Here is an 18,672-nt window from a genome sequence, read left to right as displayed (position 1 = left end):
TCACCAGCAAGCTACTTTTAACTGAACATAGAAATGTTGGGAAGTCCAGTCACACAGATTTTCCATGTCTTGTGTAGTATAGAATAAACTTTTGTGGCCACAATTCAGATCAGAGTTAGGCATGCTTAAGCCTATCAATTTCAACTGGCTTAAGTGCACCCAGCAATGTGCAGAATTGTGGCCTAAAGGTCTGCTTGAGGAATACCCTGACGCAAATGGTTTGTGGATTGCAAACTCTGTCACTCATTTATCCCGTAACATATACAAATTTAAAACAAGAAATAGCTAAACTCTTTCTCCTATCCTTTGCCAAATCCTTTTTCATTACGATTAGGTCTAGGGAAGATTATCAGCCTGACAAGTGTATGCAGTATTGTTTCTGGCACTTAAAGAACCTCAAAATAGATACAGGATACCCTGAAAGGAGATAATATAGCTATATTAGTTCAAAGTGAATGATCCAAATTCTTTTCCTCAGTTGAAAGCCAGTTTCAGAAAGTCAGTATATGATACCCAAATTTGGCAAGAATGCTTTTTCCATAAAGCAGGGCATCAGTTTGCCCCCAAGCCCACATTGTTCATCACTGAGTCACAGACAAGATAATCCCATATAGATAAGGCACTGAAATAATTACAAATCTTGCCCAGGCAAAAAATGTATTTGCTTTGGCTTAAATTAGCAATACTAATAATACATGGCTAATCTCAGGGGAAGTTGTTGGCCATCTGTGACCCCTGTTTTGCAGAATTATTTCTTTCATTAACATATATTAGAAGAACTGATCTTGTCTCCTGATATGGTGTTTGTATTACCACAGGTCCTTTGTTAAAAACCCCAGGGCTATTTTTGTTGTTGTTGTTATCGCTATATCCAGCCTCATGTGCTATAAGACATAAGCTATCTGACATTGTTTGTTTAGAAGGAAAAGGAGGAAGTATCTAATTTGTAATGCAAACATTTGGAGATTGATTCAGCTCAGAACTTAGATCAAAGTAGATTCCAGACATTCAATAAATGCCCTACCCCCACATCCGGCTTGCCTGGCTGGGGGGGGGGGGGGCTTGCGGGCATGTGGGGACGAAGACGACACAGGCTGCCATTGGGCAGCCCTTCATACCACTCGAGAGGGGGAGGGGCAGGAGGGGTTTTGTCCTCATTCCGCACCCCTCCCAGGCTGTTTCCCGCTGGCACGGCTCCCTCCAACCTTCCCTTAAGCAATGTGGGCGCCAACCGGTTGCCCTTTTGAGGACCAAATAGGAATTTTTGGCTAACAATCCGATTGGCTGGGACTGCATACCTTTTCGCCTACTTCACATTGTTAATCGGGTTGAGGCGTGTCGTGTAGGTAATTCTGGTCAAATTATTCCTCAGGTCAGGTCGCATTTCAGTTATCGGCTAGGATGGGCAAAGGAGAACAAGCTTAGGGATGGTGAGCATTCAGAGGCACCTTATGGTGACAGGTGATGCCTGAGGCCTCCCAAATGGGATTTGTGGCTCGGCGGGGGCATACGGGCTGCCTGGGAGACCAACTCACCTCACTCACCCAGGAGCTTGGCGGCCCAGGAGGGGGTGACAGGGGAAGGTCTACCTCCCCCATGAGGGGCAGTCCGGAGGGGCAGTGATACTGACACGTCGCCCCTCAGGCTGGGAATGTTTTCGCCCACGAAGGTGCCAGCTAGCCGCTGGTACAGTCAGGGCCCATCCTAGGTTTTCCCCTTTGCAGATAATTAAATAAATGTGGCCCAATTTCAATCCAAGCTTTGTTGTCCATCTCTTCATTTCCCCGTCTCTGCTCACAATAATGAATCAAACCTAATTTCACCTCTATTTTATGCGTTCCCCTACTCCTAGCACAATTTATAACACAATTTATAAACTGCAGTTCAAGAATAACCACTGCAATGCTACCAAATTGTTGGCAGCGGGGTTGCAGAGGCGGGCGAAGAGTCCACTTCCAGATCTGAGGCTGATCGGTTCTGTACGAAGACAAAAAGTTGTTGTTAAATGTTTTTAGAATATGCCATCAGCCTGTCAGAAGAATTATTTTACATATTGGAATAATATGACAAAATATTAGCTTCAGAAACCTCCAACAATGAATCCCTCTGAGTATGAAAAATTGCAGTCTTGAAGAATCATTAGATACAAAAGATATGATAAATAAAACTATATACTATACAAAAACTATACATGAAAGAAAATGATGTACATACAAAGGATGTTTCGGTAAAACATTGCTCTTGGTTAAATAAAAATAAAAATCAGAAGCCAGTAGAGGAACTGTGCTAATTCACTTACAAGGTAGGAGCAAAGAGAGACGGCATTCTGGCTGTTTATAACTAGGATGGAAGAGGAGAGCCAAAATGGTGCCATGGGAGCTGTGGTGAGCTGTGGTGTAGTGGCTAAGGTGTCAGTTTTGGCTGCAAGAAACCTAGGCTCAATTCCTGCTAACATATGAAGCTCACTGGTTTGCCTTGAATAAAAACACTAACCTGGTTCACACGTAATAACTACCCATGAGTTGTTTAAATCTTGGGTAGTTGGGACTGCACAAGTAGTTGGGACTGCACTGCTCACTGTTTCCATTTTGATAAACAACCCAGAAATGTGCGCGTTTCTGGGTTGTGCTCCATGACATATGAACCCAGCATTCTGGGTTGTTGAGGGAAAAACAACCCAGAGTCTTAATCCAACAACAAACCATGGGTTAAAACTCTGGGTTGTTTCTCCTTCCACAACCCAGCATGCTGATTTTGGATCACAATGTGGAAACAAGCGGTGAGTGGTCAGGAGGCAGAATATTCACTCGCTCCCGCACAGTTAACGAACAACTCATGATTTAAATAACCCATAGGTAGTCGTTACGTGCAAACGGAGTCACTGTCTCTCAACCTAACCTACTTCACAAAGTTGTTATGAGGTTAAAACACCGCTCTGAGTTTCTCAGAGGAAAGTTAGGATACAAACATAATAAATATCAACAGCTGAATATTCCCCATTCCTGTGCTTAGTCCTTAGTTAAATTAAATAATGGAGGTTTGTTTTTAAAATGTGAAGACCAACAGTACTCCCCCACACAAACACATATCTCTTTCTGCATACATGGTGTTTCAAAACATGTGAGAGGACAGGTCCTGCGTGTCCTGAGCAGCCCAGACCCAAGGGAGGCAGAGGAGGTAGAGGAAGGAATGGCTCAGTTACATATCCATTCATCGCACTGTCGCCATATTTTTTGTACATCCAGCTGCTTTGTATATAATGTCAAAGAACAAGGCCTTTGGCTAGCTCGCTGGAAACTGGTTTGGTTCCCTGTCCATAACAGCTGAGAGAATGCTCTGATCCATTATGGATGTGGATGAGCACACTGCTTTATTTTGACAAGCATTAGTGAGTATTAAATTGCTTTGTGAAATGTTTATGCATGAAACAGAATAGTTTCCACTTCTTTAAGCCCCCTTTAAAAAAAACAATAGTCCTCTGTGAGTTTGAGGAAAATGCACAGCCATGTAAATGGAACGTGGCATACAGAGCACTTGTGCTTGCTGCTTCTGATCTGAGATTAACCTGATTCACATCAAAAACAAATGCAGCGTCCCCCATTCAATTTGATGCAACCAGAATTTAGCCCTTAGCTAAGAGGAAAACGAATAATTATGAGACGGGAGTTTTGGTGTTGCTCATTTCTTTTTGCTGCTTTAACAACAACAAAAACACCACCCCACGCTATCCATGCTCTTATTTCAATGCAGACTTACCACATATTGTACTCGGATTTGCCTGCCTTCATTGTCCCCCAAAATATGAGCATTCCAGGAACCAGAATAGAACTGACCAGTTTGAGCCAGCTTTTTAAAAGCGTGAATTGCGTAGCACGTACTTTGGCCCTTGGATTAAATCGTTCACAGCAGCCCTGTTCACATGATCAATGTATGTATACTGAATGTGTGGAAAGACGAGGGAACAGGATCGTGGCAGCAGGCCCATCACTGACCTAAATAAGTTTAGTAGACTATAACAGGTCCTATATGCGTGCAACCTTGTCTGCATGATCAGGAGCCCTGTTTCTTAGAGGGCCCCAGATCACGCGCCTGCAGCGTAGGCATGTACGAACTGTATACACATAGAGCGTGTTCACATAGTCTACTGAACATACGTAGGCCACTAACAGGGCCTGCAGTTGCTAGGCCTGCTCCCTCCTGCCCCATCCAATTGGTCACATGCATTGCTGGTTCAAGGTTTTGGAAGGGCCTTGGGCAAGACAGCCTCTGTGGGCCCCGCTCCCTCAGGGAGTTTACCTTCTCATCACCATTGTCATCAGCTGATATTGCTCCTCATCCTCTTTCTCACCATTGCTACCACTTTCTCGTCTGACAGGCAGACAGCCAGTGAGCAAGCAGGCCATGGCATCTACTGCTCCTGCTTCTCACCACCACTGTTGTCTGAGCCAAAGTGAGAGGCAGGTGAACGAGGAGGAGCAACTCCATGGGAACTCTTGTCAGTGGGCCCCCACTGGAGAGTGGGCTCTCGGCAAGTGCCCGATCATGCCTAACCTTGACACTGGCCTTGGTCATGTGACTGGAGCTTGAATGTAGAAACTTATCAGGAAACAGGTCAGAGAGCTTTGGCTATTGGGCAGTATAGAAATGAAATGAAATAAATAAATATGAAATAAATAAATCAGTAGAGGTGAAATACTAGGGAGGTGGTTAAAGGTTATTGCAGTAGTGCAGCAGCACTAGCTACCAGCGGAACCAGATGCTAGTATGTAATATGGATACCCAAAAAAAGAAAAACATTAAAATAAGCTGATATCTGAAAAAAAGAAGAATATTGAATAGATCCATGAAGCTTGTAATTACAGTACTTTCCCCACGGCATTACCATGAAGGAAATTCATGAGATTTAGAGCAAGCGTGCAGGCTGATATCTTCTTCTACAAGAAATAAAGCTAAATCCAAGGACCATGAAGCAGGAATCCACACTGGTTGTAAAAGCAGGCAAGTACTAAATGGGGAGGAGGGACATTAAAATGTTTAAGGCAGAGTGTTACTTTCCTGGAAGACCCAACAGTGCTGGAAAAGCAAAGGGCCCAAGCTTCATTTTGGGGGGCACAGCAGAAACTTGTAACATGGCCCCCCTCCACACACATACCACAATGCCATCCCAAACATATAATCTCTTGAGTCATGAAAGAAGTTTCCATTTTAATCCTGAAATTACATTTTCAACATTTCTGAAATAACGTAACACCAAGGCCCACACAGAGGCTTTTCTGTAACGCCCCCTCAAACACCCACTCCTTTTGCTATTTTTGTTTAATATAATATCCAGCCTGAAGAAGAGTCCTACAAGGCTTGCTGCCTGTTTTGTAACTCTGTGTTTTGATTTGATTATTATTATTATTTTAGTATTCTAATACTAAATACATTGCTGCAAACATTTTATAAACAGCCCACTTCACTTTAAAGCTTTATTTTTCTGACCTTTTCCATTGCAAAATCATGAATTGTCTCTTCAACAAGTCAATTTCACTCACAAGTTCACACTTGACAAGACAGAATAGCGAAGTGGCTTAACTGTTTTTGCCCCATAGTTGAATGCCTGCAGTCTTGAAGAGCGCTAGCTTGATGAAAGTTCTTTCAGCTTCTGCACAGTCAATGGCAGTGTGCAAAAAATTCACAAGGCTATGCACGCTTCACTGAAAATTAGTTGCAGTTGTTTTTTGTAAATCTTATTTAATAAGACAAGTGAGTAATCAATACTCTCTCCCAACAGTAGACTTGAAGAGGGGTTTTCTTTTTCAGGTGTAACATTTCACAAGAAAGTATATGTGACATATACATTTACTCACATATTTGGGACCTGTAAGTCCTACCAGCAGCACCAGCTTCTAAAGCCCTGGGATCAATGTCTTTGATTATAACCTTTGTCCCTCCTACCAGGTGCCCTTCCCTCCTGCCTATGCACACAGAACTCTAGGACTTGTAGTTCCTGAGAGAGCATGTCACATCCGGAAGCATAAGTCTTTCTCTCCCAAACTACATGTCCTGCTTTAATTGTACAAGCAAGACACTCCTGTTCTAGAAAAGGGCCTGGACTAGCAATTCACTGGGCAGAATGTTTCTCGTTCTGCCCTAACACTGCTTTGGATTGGCTCCAGAAAATCTCACAAGATCTGGACACTAGGTACAAAGACACAGGAAAATAAGTTTCCACAAATATCATCAAGCCCTATCTACAGTTTATTTCATCACAATGTTAAAAAAAAGCTTTACTGTTTTTAAAGTCTTGGGGTTTTGTTTTTTTTTTAAGTTTTATTGTTTAAAATGGTTGAACAATGCCTTGATGGCGTTGAAAGCAAGCAAGAAAGCCAGAAAGCCTGGGCTGCCCTGGATCTCTGGACCACAGTAAAAGGTACCCCACAGGAACGCAAAATGCTTGGGCCCTGGAAATGAAGCAAGAGACAAGTAGTCAATGTAAATACATAATCATTGTTTCCTGTCATTCCCAGAACTATAGCCTGAGTTTCTCTTACAATATCTGCTTGTACCAGCGACTCAATGCCTGGCAGTTTGCAGGAAAATGTTAGGGAGGTATTATTGGTTCTCTTTCTAAAGAATAACCTGACTGTTTCTAAACGTTATTATTAAACGGTATTATTAAACGATATTATTAAATTATTATTAAACAGTATTATTGGTTCTCTTGCTAAAAGATTATTCTTTTTAACTCCCATAGATTTGTACATGGGGACACTGTTTTTTGTTTTTTACCTTTACAAGCTGGGGACAAATAATTTCAAAACTAGAAAGAATAAAAAGACTGGAATAAATTAATTTAGGATAGCAGCACACAGCAGACCAGGGGAGTCAGCATAGGAGATGCTGGGGAAGTCTGAGATCAGAGCAAAAACTAAGGCCTTCAGGTGAGTCTTTCTCAGCATTCAGATGATCGGGGAGAGGGGAGAAGGCATCATGGCTTTTTTTCCCCTCCCTGCACGTGCGACTGCCATTTGCATAATTACCTGCGATGCCGCGAATGTCGCCATGTCATCCGAACCCAGCATGGTGTTTGGCAGGGGTGGTTTCTTACCCACACCACAACCCCTACTACATGCCATAGGTTGTGTGGTGAGAAAGAAGCCACCCCTGTTGCGCACCACCCTAGGTTCGGACAACACAGCAACCTGTGTGGCATCGCAGGTAATTATGCAAATTGCCGTTGCATGCACAGCACACACGGAGGCAGGGGAAGAAGCCACAGTGGCTTCTTTTCCCCCATGACTGTCCGGACCCAGTCATTATGTTTCCTCCAATATGCTTTACAAGGCTCTAGGTTTGAATGGACCAATAGTCTGACACAGTATGGCAATTTCTATATTCAGCACTTAATGTGTGTGTGTGTGAGGGGGAGAGAGAGAGAGAGAGAGGGAGATGCCAGAGCTCTGATCCCTTTGATTTTGAAGCCCTTCGTTATGTATTCTAGGAGGTACTGTGGGTTAGTTATTATTTTTGAACCTTCGCAGCTCCTGTAGAGTTGGGAGCAGCAAGAGTGGGTGGAGTTTCTGCTAAGCCCTTCTTCTGTGTGTGCTGAATAAACTCATCCGTTTGCATGAAAGCATTGGCCAGGAGCTATGTCTGGTGGCCCGGTATTGACTCAGATATTGAAAAAACGGTAAATAAGTACAGTACTTGTCAAGCCACTAGGCACAATCTACCAAGGGCACCTATCTTTCCATGGGAAGTGACCAAGAAGCCTTGGTCAAGAATCCATATTGATTTTGCTGGACCATTTCAAGGAAAAAAAAATTGGGTTGTGGTAGATCCTTACTCGGAGTGGCTTGAAGTAGTCTTAGTACCATCGCAAACAGCCACTGCAACAATCACAGGACTGCGCCACTTATTTGCCACCCATGGGCTGCCTGACACTATAGCCTCAGACAATGGGACTGCTTTTACATCTGCTGAATTTCAAAAATTTGCAGACAAGAACCTTATTCGGGCTGTCACCTTTGCATCTCGTCATCCCTGAGTAAATGGCCAAGCTGAATGGAAGGTGCAGATAACAAAAGATGCCCTGAAGTGCATTGTGGGAGTAGACTGGCCAACATGCCTTGCCATGTTTCTCACTGCTCAACATGTTACTGCTTGTGCAACAACAGGAGTCAGTCCTGCAGATACTTATGGGGCAGTCTAAAAACTTGTCTTGACCGTCTCCACCCAGGCTTAGCTGAAGACTTACAAAGCAAACAGGAGCAAGCTCTGGATGCTGCTTTCTCAGCTCCTACTCTCTGTTCATTGGCCCCACAAGATCAGGTGTTTGCTAGGAACTATGGTGCTGGACTGAGGTGGGTTCGTTCCTTTATCACTAAGGTCACTGGACTTGTGTCATACATGGTCCAGTGTTCAGATGGGTCAGTGTGGCATCGCCATGTTGACCAGCTGAGAAGGCGTTCTGGCCAGAGTGAGTTATCATCAGCAGAGGTAGCTGCTGAAGATCTATCTGGAACTGATGAGTTTCTCTCATCGCCTGTTGAAGTGCCAGAACCACTAAGCAATGGGAGCAATTCTCCTTCCTTACCAATGGCAGTTACTGAAAGGTAGTCATCTGAGCAATCTACACCGACTAGTCGACTGCAGAGACTGTGCCCTGAAAGGGTTCCTCGTCGTTGGTTGAAAGACTATAATTTTATTTTTATTTATTTTTTTATTATTAAATTTATTAATCGCCCATCTGGCTGGTCACCCAGCCACTCTGGGCGATGTACAACACACAATAAAAACAGTTTAAAACAATAAAATTCTACAATAAAAACATTTTCTAAAATACCCTAACCCACCCCAAACGCCTGCCTGAACAACAGCGTTTTTAATGCACGACGGAAGCTCATTAAAGAGGGGGCATGACGGAGTTCCCTAGGGAGGGAGTTCCACAGAGTGGGGGCCACCACAGAAAAGGCCCTCTCCCTCATCCCCACCAGTCTAGCTGTCCTGGCTGATGGGACAGAGAGAAGGCCATCCGAGGCTGATCTTGTTAAGCGGCCTGTCTGGTGCTGCTGGAGGCGCTCCTTAAGATAGGCTGGGCCGAAACCATATAGGGTTTTAAAGGTCAAAACCAACACCTTGAATTTGGCCTGGAAAACATCTGGTAACCAGTGCAACTCCTTCAGCACTGGAGTGATGTGATCTCGCCAGCGGCTGCCTTTAATCAGGCGAGCTGCCGCGTTCTGTACCAGCTGCAGTTTCCGAACCGTCTTCAAGGGTAACCCCACGTAGAGCGCATTACAGTAGTCTAAACGAGAGGAGACCAGGGCATGTACTACCAGTGGGAGCAGATGGTCGGGAAGGAAGGGGCGCAGCCGCCGTATCAGATGGAGTTGATACAGCGCTGTCCGGCTCACAGCTGACACCTGAGCCTCCATGGACAGCTGGGAGTCCAAAATGACCCCCAGGCTGCGGACCTGGTCTTTCAAGGGTAGCCGTACCCCATTCAACACCAGGTCAACATCCCCCAGCCTCCTCTTGTCTCCCACCAAAAGTACCTCGGTCTTGTCAGGGTTCAGCTTCAGCCTATTCCTCCCCATCCAGCCACTCACCGTCTCCAGACATTTGGACAGGGATTCTACGGTCAACCTTGGTGAAGATTTAAACGAGAGGTAGAGCTGCGTGTCATCCGTATATTGATGACACTGCACCCCAAACCTCCTGATGATAGCCCCCAGCGGCTTCACATAGATGTTAAATAGCATCGGGGAGAGGATGGAACCCTGTGGCACCCCACAAGTAAGTGGCCACGAGTCCGAAACCTCCTCTCCCAGTGCTACCCTCTGGTACCTGCCGGAGAGGAAGGACCGGAACCACCGCAATACAGTGTCCCCAATGCCCGACCTCCCCAGGCGGTCCAGGAGGATACCGTGGTCAACGGTATCGAAAGCCGCTGAGACATCGAGGAGAACAAGGAAGGAGCATTCACCCCTATCCAGAGCCCTCCTCATATCATCTACCAAGGCGACCAAGGCCGTTTCTGTCCCATGCCCAGACCTGAAGCCCGACTGAAATGGGTCTACTCTCTGTTCATTGACCCCACAAGATCAGGTGTTTGCTAGGAACTATGGTGCTAGACTGAGGTGGGTTTGTAATTGCTAAGGGGGAAGGAATGTTATGTATTTTAGGGGGTACTGTGGGTTAGTTATTCGTTTTGAACCTTGGTACTTCCTGTAAAATTGGGAGCAGCAACAGTGGGTGGAGTTTCCACTAAACCCTCACTTCTGTGTGTGCTGAATAAAGAGTAGTTGTATTTGAGGCCTGCTGATTCCTGTAGTCATTCCTGCTACTAATACAACACCCTTCCTCCAGCCACAGATGTATAAGGTCTCTAGTCATTGGGAAAATGCACTTTGCACTTACTCAGGAAACGTTCAAATACTCTTGCGTCACATATACCTAGACTGAGCCCTAGGATTGCAAATAGATTCTAGAGCTGAACACAAATTAAGCCTTGCTGATATCCGTCTTATAGCTTGCTATAGTCAAGACCTGTTAATCTCTCTCTCAATCTCTCTCCTTTTTTTAAAATGAGAAGGTATGTCAAGTCTTATTTCTGAATTTGGGAGAAATTCGTTTCCACTTGATTGAGCGCAGGCTTCAAATTACAGAAGTGACAAGCTGTTAAGATTGCTGTGGCAATCAAGCCTCTTTTGATGGCAAAGTTAAAAATACACTTCTCTGGCTGACAGTCTCTCTCTCTCTCTCTCTGTATATATATATAAATATATATATATAAAGTAGTATAGGCAGTTTTTATGCATCCTTTAACTTTTATGAATATAATGTGTGTGTGTGTGTGTGCGTTTTTCATGGGATGAGATGGGGCTTATGGGCTATTTCTGCCTCTGGAGATAAAGCATTAATATATAATGTAATTTATTGAAAACATGGTATCCTAACTGCATTAAAAATAAGACAGTGGCCAACAGTCCTCCAAGGCTGGGACTCTAATTTTATCTCAGTGAAAACTTAGCCTGATGCCCAACATTTCTGGAATTTTCCGTAAATATAATTGTCATCAGGGGTCCCAATTCAGGTTCTTCCCTGTTCCACACATACAAAGGCACCACTTTAGGGCGGATAGGAGGTTTCCTCATCTCCCCTGTCTGTGTTCCCCCAAAAGCCTGGCCCATATTTCATATTCATACCACATGTGATTACTCCTCAGGAGAACCTATCTATATCTCTAATTATTGTGAATAAAAATGTAGCCAGGTCAAATGCTGTTTAAATGCTATGTTTTTGCCATTGCATTTTGAATATATTGACGATCAGGCCTTTGAGCCACTGCTTTCCCCTACTCTTTGTTGTTGTTCAGTAGTTCAGTCGTGACCGACTCTTCGTGACCCCATGGACCATAGCACGCCAGGCCTTCCTGTCCTGCGCTCTCTCCCGGAGTGTGCTCAAGTTCATATTCATTGCATCGGGGATGCTATCTAGCCATCTCATCCTCTGCCGTCCCCTTCTCTTTTTGCCTTCAGTCTTTCCCAGCATCAGGGTCTTTTCCAGGGAGTTTTCTCTTCGCATTAGGTGGCCAAAATATTTGAGCTTCAGTTTCAGTATCTGTCCTTCCAATGAGCACTCAGGGTTGATTTCCTTTAGGATTGACTGATTTGACCTCCTTGCAGTCCAGGGGACTCGTAAGAGTCTTCTCCAGCACCACAGTTCGAAAGCATCAATTCTTCGGCGCTCAGCCTTCCTTATAGTCCAGCTCTCACAGCCATACATTACTACTGGGAAAACCATAGCTTTGATTAGACGGACCTTTGTCGGCAAGGTGATGTCTCTGCTTCTTACTATGCTGTCTAGGTTGGCCATAGCTTTCCTCCCAAGGAGCAAGCGTCTTTTAATTTCATGGCTACAGTCACCGTCTGCGGTGATCTTGGAGCCCAAGAAAGTAAAATCTGTCACTGCTTCCATTTCTTCCCCTTCTATATGCCAGGAAGTGATGGGGCCAGATGCCATGATCTTCGTTTTTTTAATGTTGAGTTTCAAACCAGCTTTTGCACTCTCCTCTTTCACCCTCAACAAGAGGCTCTTGAGATCCTCTTCGCTTTCTGCCATTAGGGTGGTATCGTCTGCATATCGGAGGTTGTTGATAATTCTCCCAGCAATCTTAATTCCGACCTGTGATTCATCCAACCCGGCATTTCTCATGATGTACTCTGCATATAAGTTAAATAAGCAGGGTGACAATATGCAGCCTTGTCGTACTTCTTTCCCAATTTTGAACCACTCGGTTGTTCCATGTCTGGTTCTTACTGTTGCTTCTTGACCCTCGTACAGGTTTCTCAGGAGACAGGTAAGGTGGTCTGGTACTCCCATCTTTCTAAGAATTTGCCACAGTTTGTTGTGATCCACACAATCAAAGGCTTTAGCGTAGCCAATGAAGCAGAAATAGACGTTTTTCTGGAATTCTCTTGCTTTCTCCATGATGCAGCGAATGTTGGTGATTTGATCTCTAGTTCCTCTGCCTCTTCGAAACCCAACTTGTACTTCCGGTAGTTCTCGATTCGCATACTGCTGAAGCCTAGCTTGTAGGATTTTGAGCATCATCTTAGAGAACAGAGCAATGAGATGCCCCCTTACCCATTTCTACTGCGGTGCACTGGAAATCTAGCATTCAGAACTAATGAAATTGGGGGTTAGAGGAATCTCTTGGGAGGGGGCTTTAACCCTTTGCCTCCACTGCAGTCCTGATCCAGATTAGAACTCCTAGGCCTGCAATTTGCATTACCAAAAAAAGTCCCATTGAAACTAATGGCACCTTTTTTGGCAAGGCAAATTGCAGAAGCAGGACCACAGTGGTGGTGGGGGCAAGGGGGTAAAGCCCCCTTACCCCACACACACACATACTCACATACAAGGGTCCCAATCCATATCAGGTTCCCCCACGCTGGCTATTTGTGAGGAAAAGCCTGGACTCAAGACCAGAACTACACAGCTAAGATAATGTGTAGTTGGTTCAGAGGTCCCAGTGGTCTTGGAATTTGGAGGTTCTCACAGAGTCGAGCAGAGAGCCTCCATGGCTACACCAATACGTTCAGGAACGTTCACAAAACTACAGCTAAATAACATTGGAGTGTTAAATTATACCTTTTCATTAAATTGTTCAGCTTACCTTTACAAATTCCACTGCTCTCTTCACAAACTGGGCTTAACATTTGTGACTAAGAAAGAGACCCTCAGAAGAAACCTCTGATGCTTGGTCACACAACCAGTATTCTGCTACTATCTGCTTTCCCAAACAGGTTTTGAGTTTGTCCAGCCCACGTGGTTTTATTTCTGGCTTCCTTGCTGACATGGAAATGTGCACACAGAAGGGTGACACCACACAGTAGTGGCAGTAACATGGGCTGGATCTACACTTACCGCCTTTTTTCGCTTCCAATGAGGTTTCACTGCCCACCTTTCACACTACGTAGTACCCGCCTCGAACTGGAACCGGAATTTCCCACTTCCGTGCTCCCGCTTTCAATACCTTAATATCCCAGTATTTCCCCTTAATGTGTTCTGATTTTCTGCCTTTGCTACCATATCTAGTCGTAGTCCCCTCTCCTGCCTGTCTATATACGGCGGTGTTTGTATTTCCCTCCTGTCCAATCACAGCTCTCGACGGCCCCATGTCTTCTTCCAGCTACTGATCGCATAGCTTCCTCAGCAGCCCCTGTTTCCTCAACAACAAGCAAAGGGCTGGATGTGCGCGTGCTTGTCTGATCTCGGAAGCTAAGTGGGGTCAGCCCCGGTCAGTAGTTGGATCATGGGCAACTGCCTGGGAATCAGGCTTCCTGCACTGAGCAGGGGGTTGTTCTATCCCTTCAAATGAGACTAAGTTTTACCCCCTCCTATCCCCCGCTCCTGTTTTTTTAATTTTTTTTTTAAATTAAGGCGTTATCCTCGCAGAATCGGGGCTTCTCTGCAATGTTTTTTTTCTAAGTCAGGCATGATCTTCGAAGCTTCGAAGTTGTGAAGCTTCAGAGTGTGAAGATGTTTCTTCAAGATGTTGAAGGACCTTGAGATGTTTCTCTTCCATTTGTTGGTGCTCCCAGATGGGGCTTTTATCATGCCATTGCCCTGTCTCATTCATGGAATTTTTATGGTGGGTTCCAGATGTTGTTGTTTTCCACTTATAACTCTCCACTGTTTTCCCACCACTACTTCCATCTGTTCTTCTACTGCAGAAAATTCATTAGGGAGAAAAAGGCAGAAAGCTGCAGCTGCACAATGCCTTCTAATTCATAGGAGAAGGCTATCAATGTCTACCAGTCCTGATGGTTATATGCTACCTCCAGTATCAGAGGCAGTGTGCCTATGTACACCAGTTGCTGGGGAACATGGGTGGGAGGGTGCTGTTGCACTCATGTCCTGCTTGTGCATTTCCTGTCAGCAGCTGGTTGGCCACTGTGTGAGCAGAATACTGGACTAGATGGACCCTCAGTCTGATCTGGCACGGTTCTTCTTATGTTTTGATAGCACTAGCAGCCCTCCATTTGGAAGCACCCTAGATTCATGGGAATCAATGAGTGAGCAAATAGTGTCAAAGGGGGGGGGGGCTGCGTACAAGCAACTCATCTGTGTATATCCTGACTTTGGACTATGAGCCAAGTGACATCTTTATGTTACAATGGTAGCTTGGAAATGTGTGTTTGTTTTTTAAACTAAATAGCAGCCACAGATTCCAACAAAATTCCCCCACAAGCTGCTACTTGGCATGGGAGGGAAGCAGCCATCAACTAAATAGCAGCTTCAAGTGGGATGATTTTATAGGGACCATGGCACATGGGGTAAAGTGTTAACCCCCCCCCCTCCTCATGTACTGCAATCCTGATCCCAATCACTGCTTCCCCTGTGGTGGCTATTTAACGTTTAAAAACAACCACCACGCATTGCCAAGCTAACACAAAGTAAAGTTTGGCCCAATCAGTGGCCCCTTAAGACCAGGAATCTCCATTCATTTGAAAGCAAGAGTTCCCAATAGATGGTGTCCCAAGTTTCAAAGGGTGTGTCCAAGCTAGCATACTTGGCACACTTCAGTTCAATTTTGACCTTCACTGAATTTGGAACAGTATTCTGCATGTTTCCTGTACATACGTTCTCCATCCAGAGCACATGTTTTTAAAATGCTATTTCATGTTATGTTTCTGAGCATTTGTGCCTCATAATACATTTGTCAAAAGGAGGAGTGACCTTCAGAAGGGATTGTGTGGTAGTAAGCCTTAGCTAAAATTAATATTTTATCTGTTAAAAGACAAAATTATTGATGTATCTGGGTGACTGCAGATACAGTGGTGCACATTCACCATAAGGAAAATAAGTCTCTACTAATAAAGGAGGAACAGGGATTTCTGCCTGGTAAAAATGAGTATAAGGTAAAGGTGTCCCCAACCAGTCGTGTCCGACTCTAGGGTGCGGTGCTCATCCCTGTTTCTAAGCCGAAGAGCCAGCGCTGTCCGAAGACGCTTCCGTGGTCATGTGGCCGGCATGACTGAACCCCGAGGTACACGGAACGCTATTACCTTTCCTGCTGAGGCGGTACCTATTTATCTACTTGCAATTTCTTGCTTTCGAACTGCTAGGTTGGCAGAAGCTGGGACTGAAGACGGGAGCTCACTCCGTCACGCAGCACTCGGGTCTCGAACTGCTGACCTGCCGACCTTCCAGTCTGCAGTTCAGCGTCTTAACCACTAAGCCACCGCAGCCCGCAAAAATGAGTATATACCTCATTAAAGAGGAATAAGATTGTAACATTGCTTCTTGACCTGGAATGCAAATAGAGGTTGATTGTAGGATGCAGCGTGGACCACTTCCTCACCACACCACTATCAGTAGCTGAAAGTATGAAAAGCTGCCACTCTAGATAGCAGCCATTTCTGCTGGACACAGAAATGAAAATTTAGCACAGTGGTCATTTGCAATAGTTTGGAAATTCAGTATTTTAAACAACAGGGTCTATAGAATCCATATGCTACACACATTTTTCCTCCCAGTTGTGTTGTATACCTATCAAAAATTCCCATGATATAATAGAAATAGTTTAATTGGAAGGTGCTTCCAGACAAGGCTGGTATTGTGCAATCATACTGCCACATTCATGGAGTTGGGGGGGGCAGCAACGTCGTCTTCCGTTTGGAGCCCTCCCATGTTTTTCTACTGCTGCTTCCATCTTTTTCCTTACCAGAAAAAAAAATCCATTAAGGAAGAAAAGACAGAATAGCTGCACAATGGGCATTGCTACACCAGCCTAAAATTTAAAAGTGGGCTTTCTGCTTCTGTTTTAAATGCAGGATCACAACGACTCCCTTTTTCATGTGCTTCCTTTCCCCCCTCCCCTTCCCCTCCTTCTCCCCATATCTGAGTCTTCCATATCTTTCATTCTCGTTCCTCTTCTTGCTGCTTTTCATGGAGGGAACACAACGGGGTAATTTGATAGCTCATTATCTGCGATCTATTTAAAAACAGAACAAAGGGCATTTAGTGCAGGAGATACCCTGGAGGGTCGTGGTGTCTTCTAAAGAGTCCACAAACTTCTGTGATTGAGCCATCTCAATCGCAGGATAAAAGCTCTGTGTGAAGGAGCCCAATGTCTTTAAATGTTAGGGCCAATTAGGGTCTAGGAATGAAGGAATATGACTTTGGCATGAAAAATTCAAAAGAACAGAAGGACATGCCAGTTAAAAGAATATACAATGTATTTAATGTGTCCCATACAATCCTGTCATTTGTCAATATTGGTGCAGATACTTTCTGCCTAAAACAGTTAAATAATCCTGTCCCCCTCCTTCAAATAACAGTGGAACTAAATTGTTCCATAAATGGACGCATCCCATGTACAACATATTTTCAACTGCTTTTGCAACAAGCAACACAGAACTTGAGGCAAGGGATAATTAATTTGCTCCGTGAAGCAGAATGGACAATACATGAGGTTCTTTGTTTGGATAGATAGACAAGGTGCTCTCATTTGGCTTTGACAGTGACCGCATTTTGGCAATACAGCAGATGTTTATTTTTAGAAAAGACTTCAGTTCTAGGTGGACACCGCTGAGGTCCCAGCCCCCTCGTGGAGATGCCGTTGCTTGTGAACTAAACCTGGGTTGGCAGCTGCCCGTTGCCTGTTGAGTGCTTGATGCTCCCATTTAAGGTGGTGACTCTGAAAGTGTAGGACCGCCCTCTCATCGATCCCTCTGTATAGAGTCTCTCCGGCTTGTTCTGGCAGCGGAAGAACATGAGGAACCCATTGCGGTAGTTCTTATTCATCCAGCCATAGAGCAAAGGGTTCGTGAAAGTGGAGCACATGGCCACCACATGGAACACAGTGTAAATGAGTTTATAGTCATGGAGGAGGAGCACCAGATCTAGGTCAATGGCAAGCTGGAAAACATGGAAAGGGAGCCAAGAGACTGCAAACACCACCACAACCATTACCAGCATCTTTGTGGTCTTTCTCCTGCGGCAGTGACTGTCATTTCTAGCAGTGGGGCTGATATGGCTCTTCAGCTTGAACCATATCCTGATGTAGGCATAGCAGATAATGGAAAGAGGGAGAACATACTGCAAGAGGAGCATGGATAAGCTGTATATGGCAGCATCCCTGTTTTCAGAAGGCCATTTCTCAGTGCAGACAGCTATTCTGAGATTGATGGATGGGATTTCTTCATATCTGTACTCTCGGAAGATGGCCAGTGGACTGGCTAGGACAGCAGCAACCAGCCATGTAGTAGCTATGATGGTGAAGCTGATCTTCCTGGATATCCTGCTGTCTAAGTGAAAAACGATGCATCGGTACCTGTCCAGAGCGATCACAGTTAAGGTGAGGGTGGACACATGAACACTTAAAGCTTGAGCATAGGAGACCAGGTGACAAAGCACAGCCCCAAACTTCCACTCATCCAACAGAGTATAGGTCAAGGTGAAGGGCAAGCAGAGTGTGTCTACCATTAGGTCTGCCAGAGCCAAGTTAGCTATGAAAAAGTTGGTTACAGTCCTCATGGTTTTATATCTCACGATCATGTAGATGACTAAGGAGTTGCCAATGAATCCCAGCAGAATGATTAGGGAGTAAGCAGCTATCAGTATGATCTGGACCCCCAAGATCTTGGTGCTGTCCATCATAACATCATTGGATTCCTGGAGCCCCTCACGAGGGGAGGCAAGGCCCTTCCTGTGCCAGCCGAATGGCAGCTTTTTATCAAAGAGGTGCTCTTCCAAGATGATGGTGCTGTTGGCTTGATCAAGCAGCCCCATGCCTACTTATTGGTTTATTTTATTTGCCTTTGGGCTGATGGTTTGTATAAAGTTTGCAACTTTATCTGTGAATAGGGAAACAAGCACAATTTTTAAGTGACACTTCAAGCAGGAGAAAAGCCTCAAATTTTTCAGGTTACATTGTGTCTTGGACATATCCAAGACAGCATTTCAAACTACACCCCATCCTTATGATCCTACCAACTCTCTTTCACATTAAAATGGTACATATGTTCGGGGGTGGGGGTGGGGGGAGGTGCCATACATAGTTATCATGGCCATTCCTAAAGAAAAGGCTGACCCAGCTAGACCCTCGTTTTATCTGTATGATCAAATTAATTAAAATTAAAGGGCTAAAAGGCTGACCCCTAGTAAATTCTT

The 18,672-nt window shown here is 44.7% G+C and overlaps 1 protein-coding gene across 1 annotated transcript; it reads right to left on the bottom strand.

Annotated features, from left to right (window-relative positions):
• Window positions 1-17,130: 17,130 nt before the first annotated feature.
• LOC146354516 (neuropeptide Y receptor type 2-like) lies at window positions 17,131-18,291 on the bottom strand. Its single transcript, XM_084832426.1, has one exon. The coding sequence runs from the start codon at window positions 18,289-18,291 to the stop codon at window positions 17,131-17,133; it is 1,161 nt and encodes a 386-aa protein (XP_084688552.1).
• Window positions 18,292-18,672: the final 381 nt, after the last annotated feature.

The sequence above is a fragment of the Heloderma suspectum genome, chromosome 2, assembly GCF_057233095.1.
Source record: "Heloderma suspectum isolate Gila_16-S chromosome 2, 16-S_ref, whole genome shotgun sequence".
NCBI classification, from domain to species: Eukaryota; Metazoa; Chordata; class Lepidosauria; order Squamata; family Helodermatidae; genus Heloderma; species Heloderma suspectum.
This window is presented reverse-complemented; position numbering and strand designations above follow the sequence as displayed.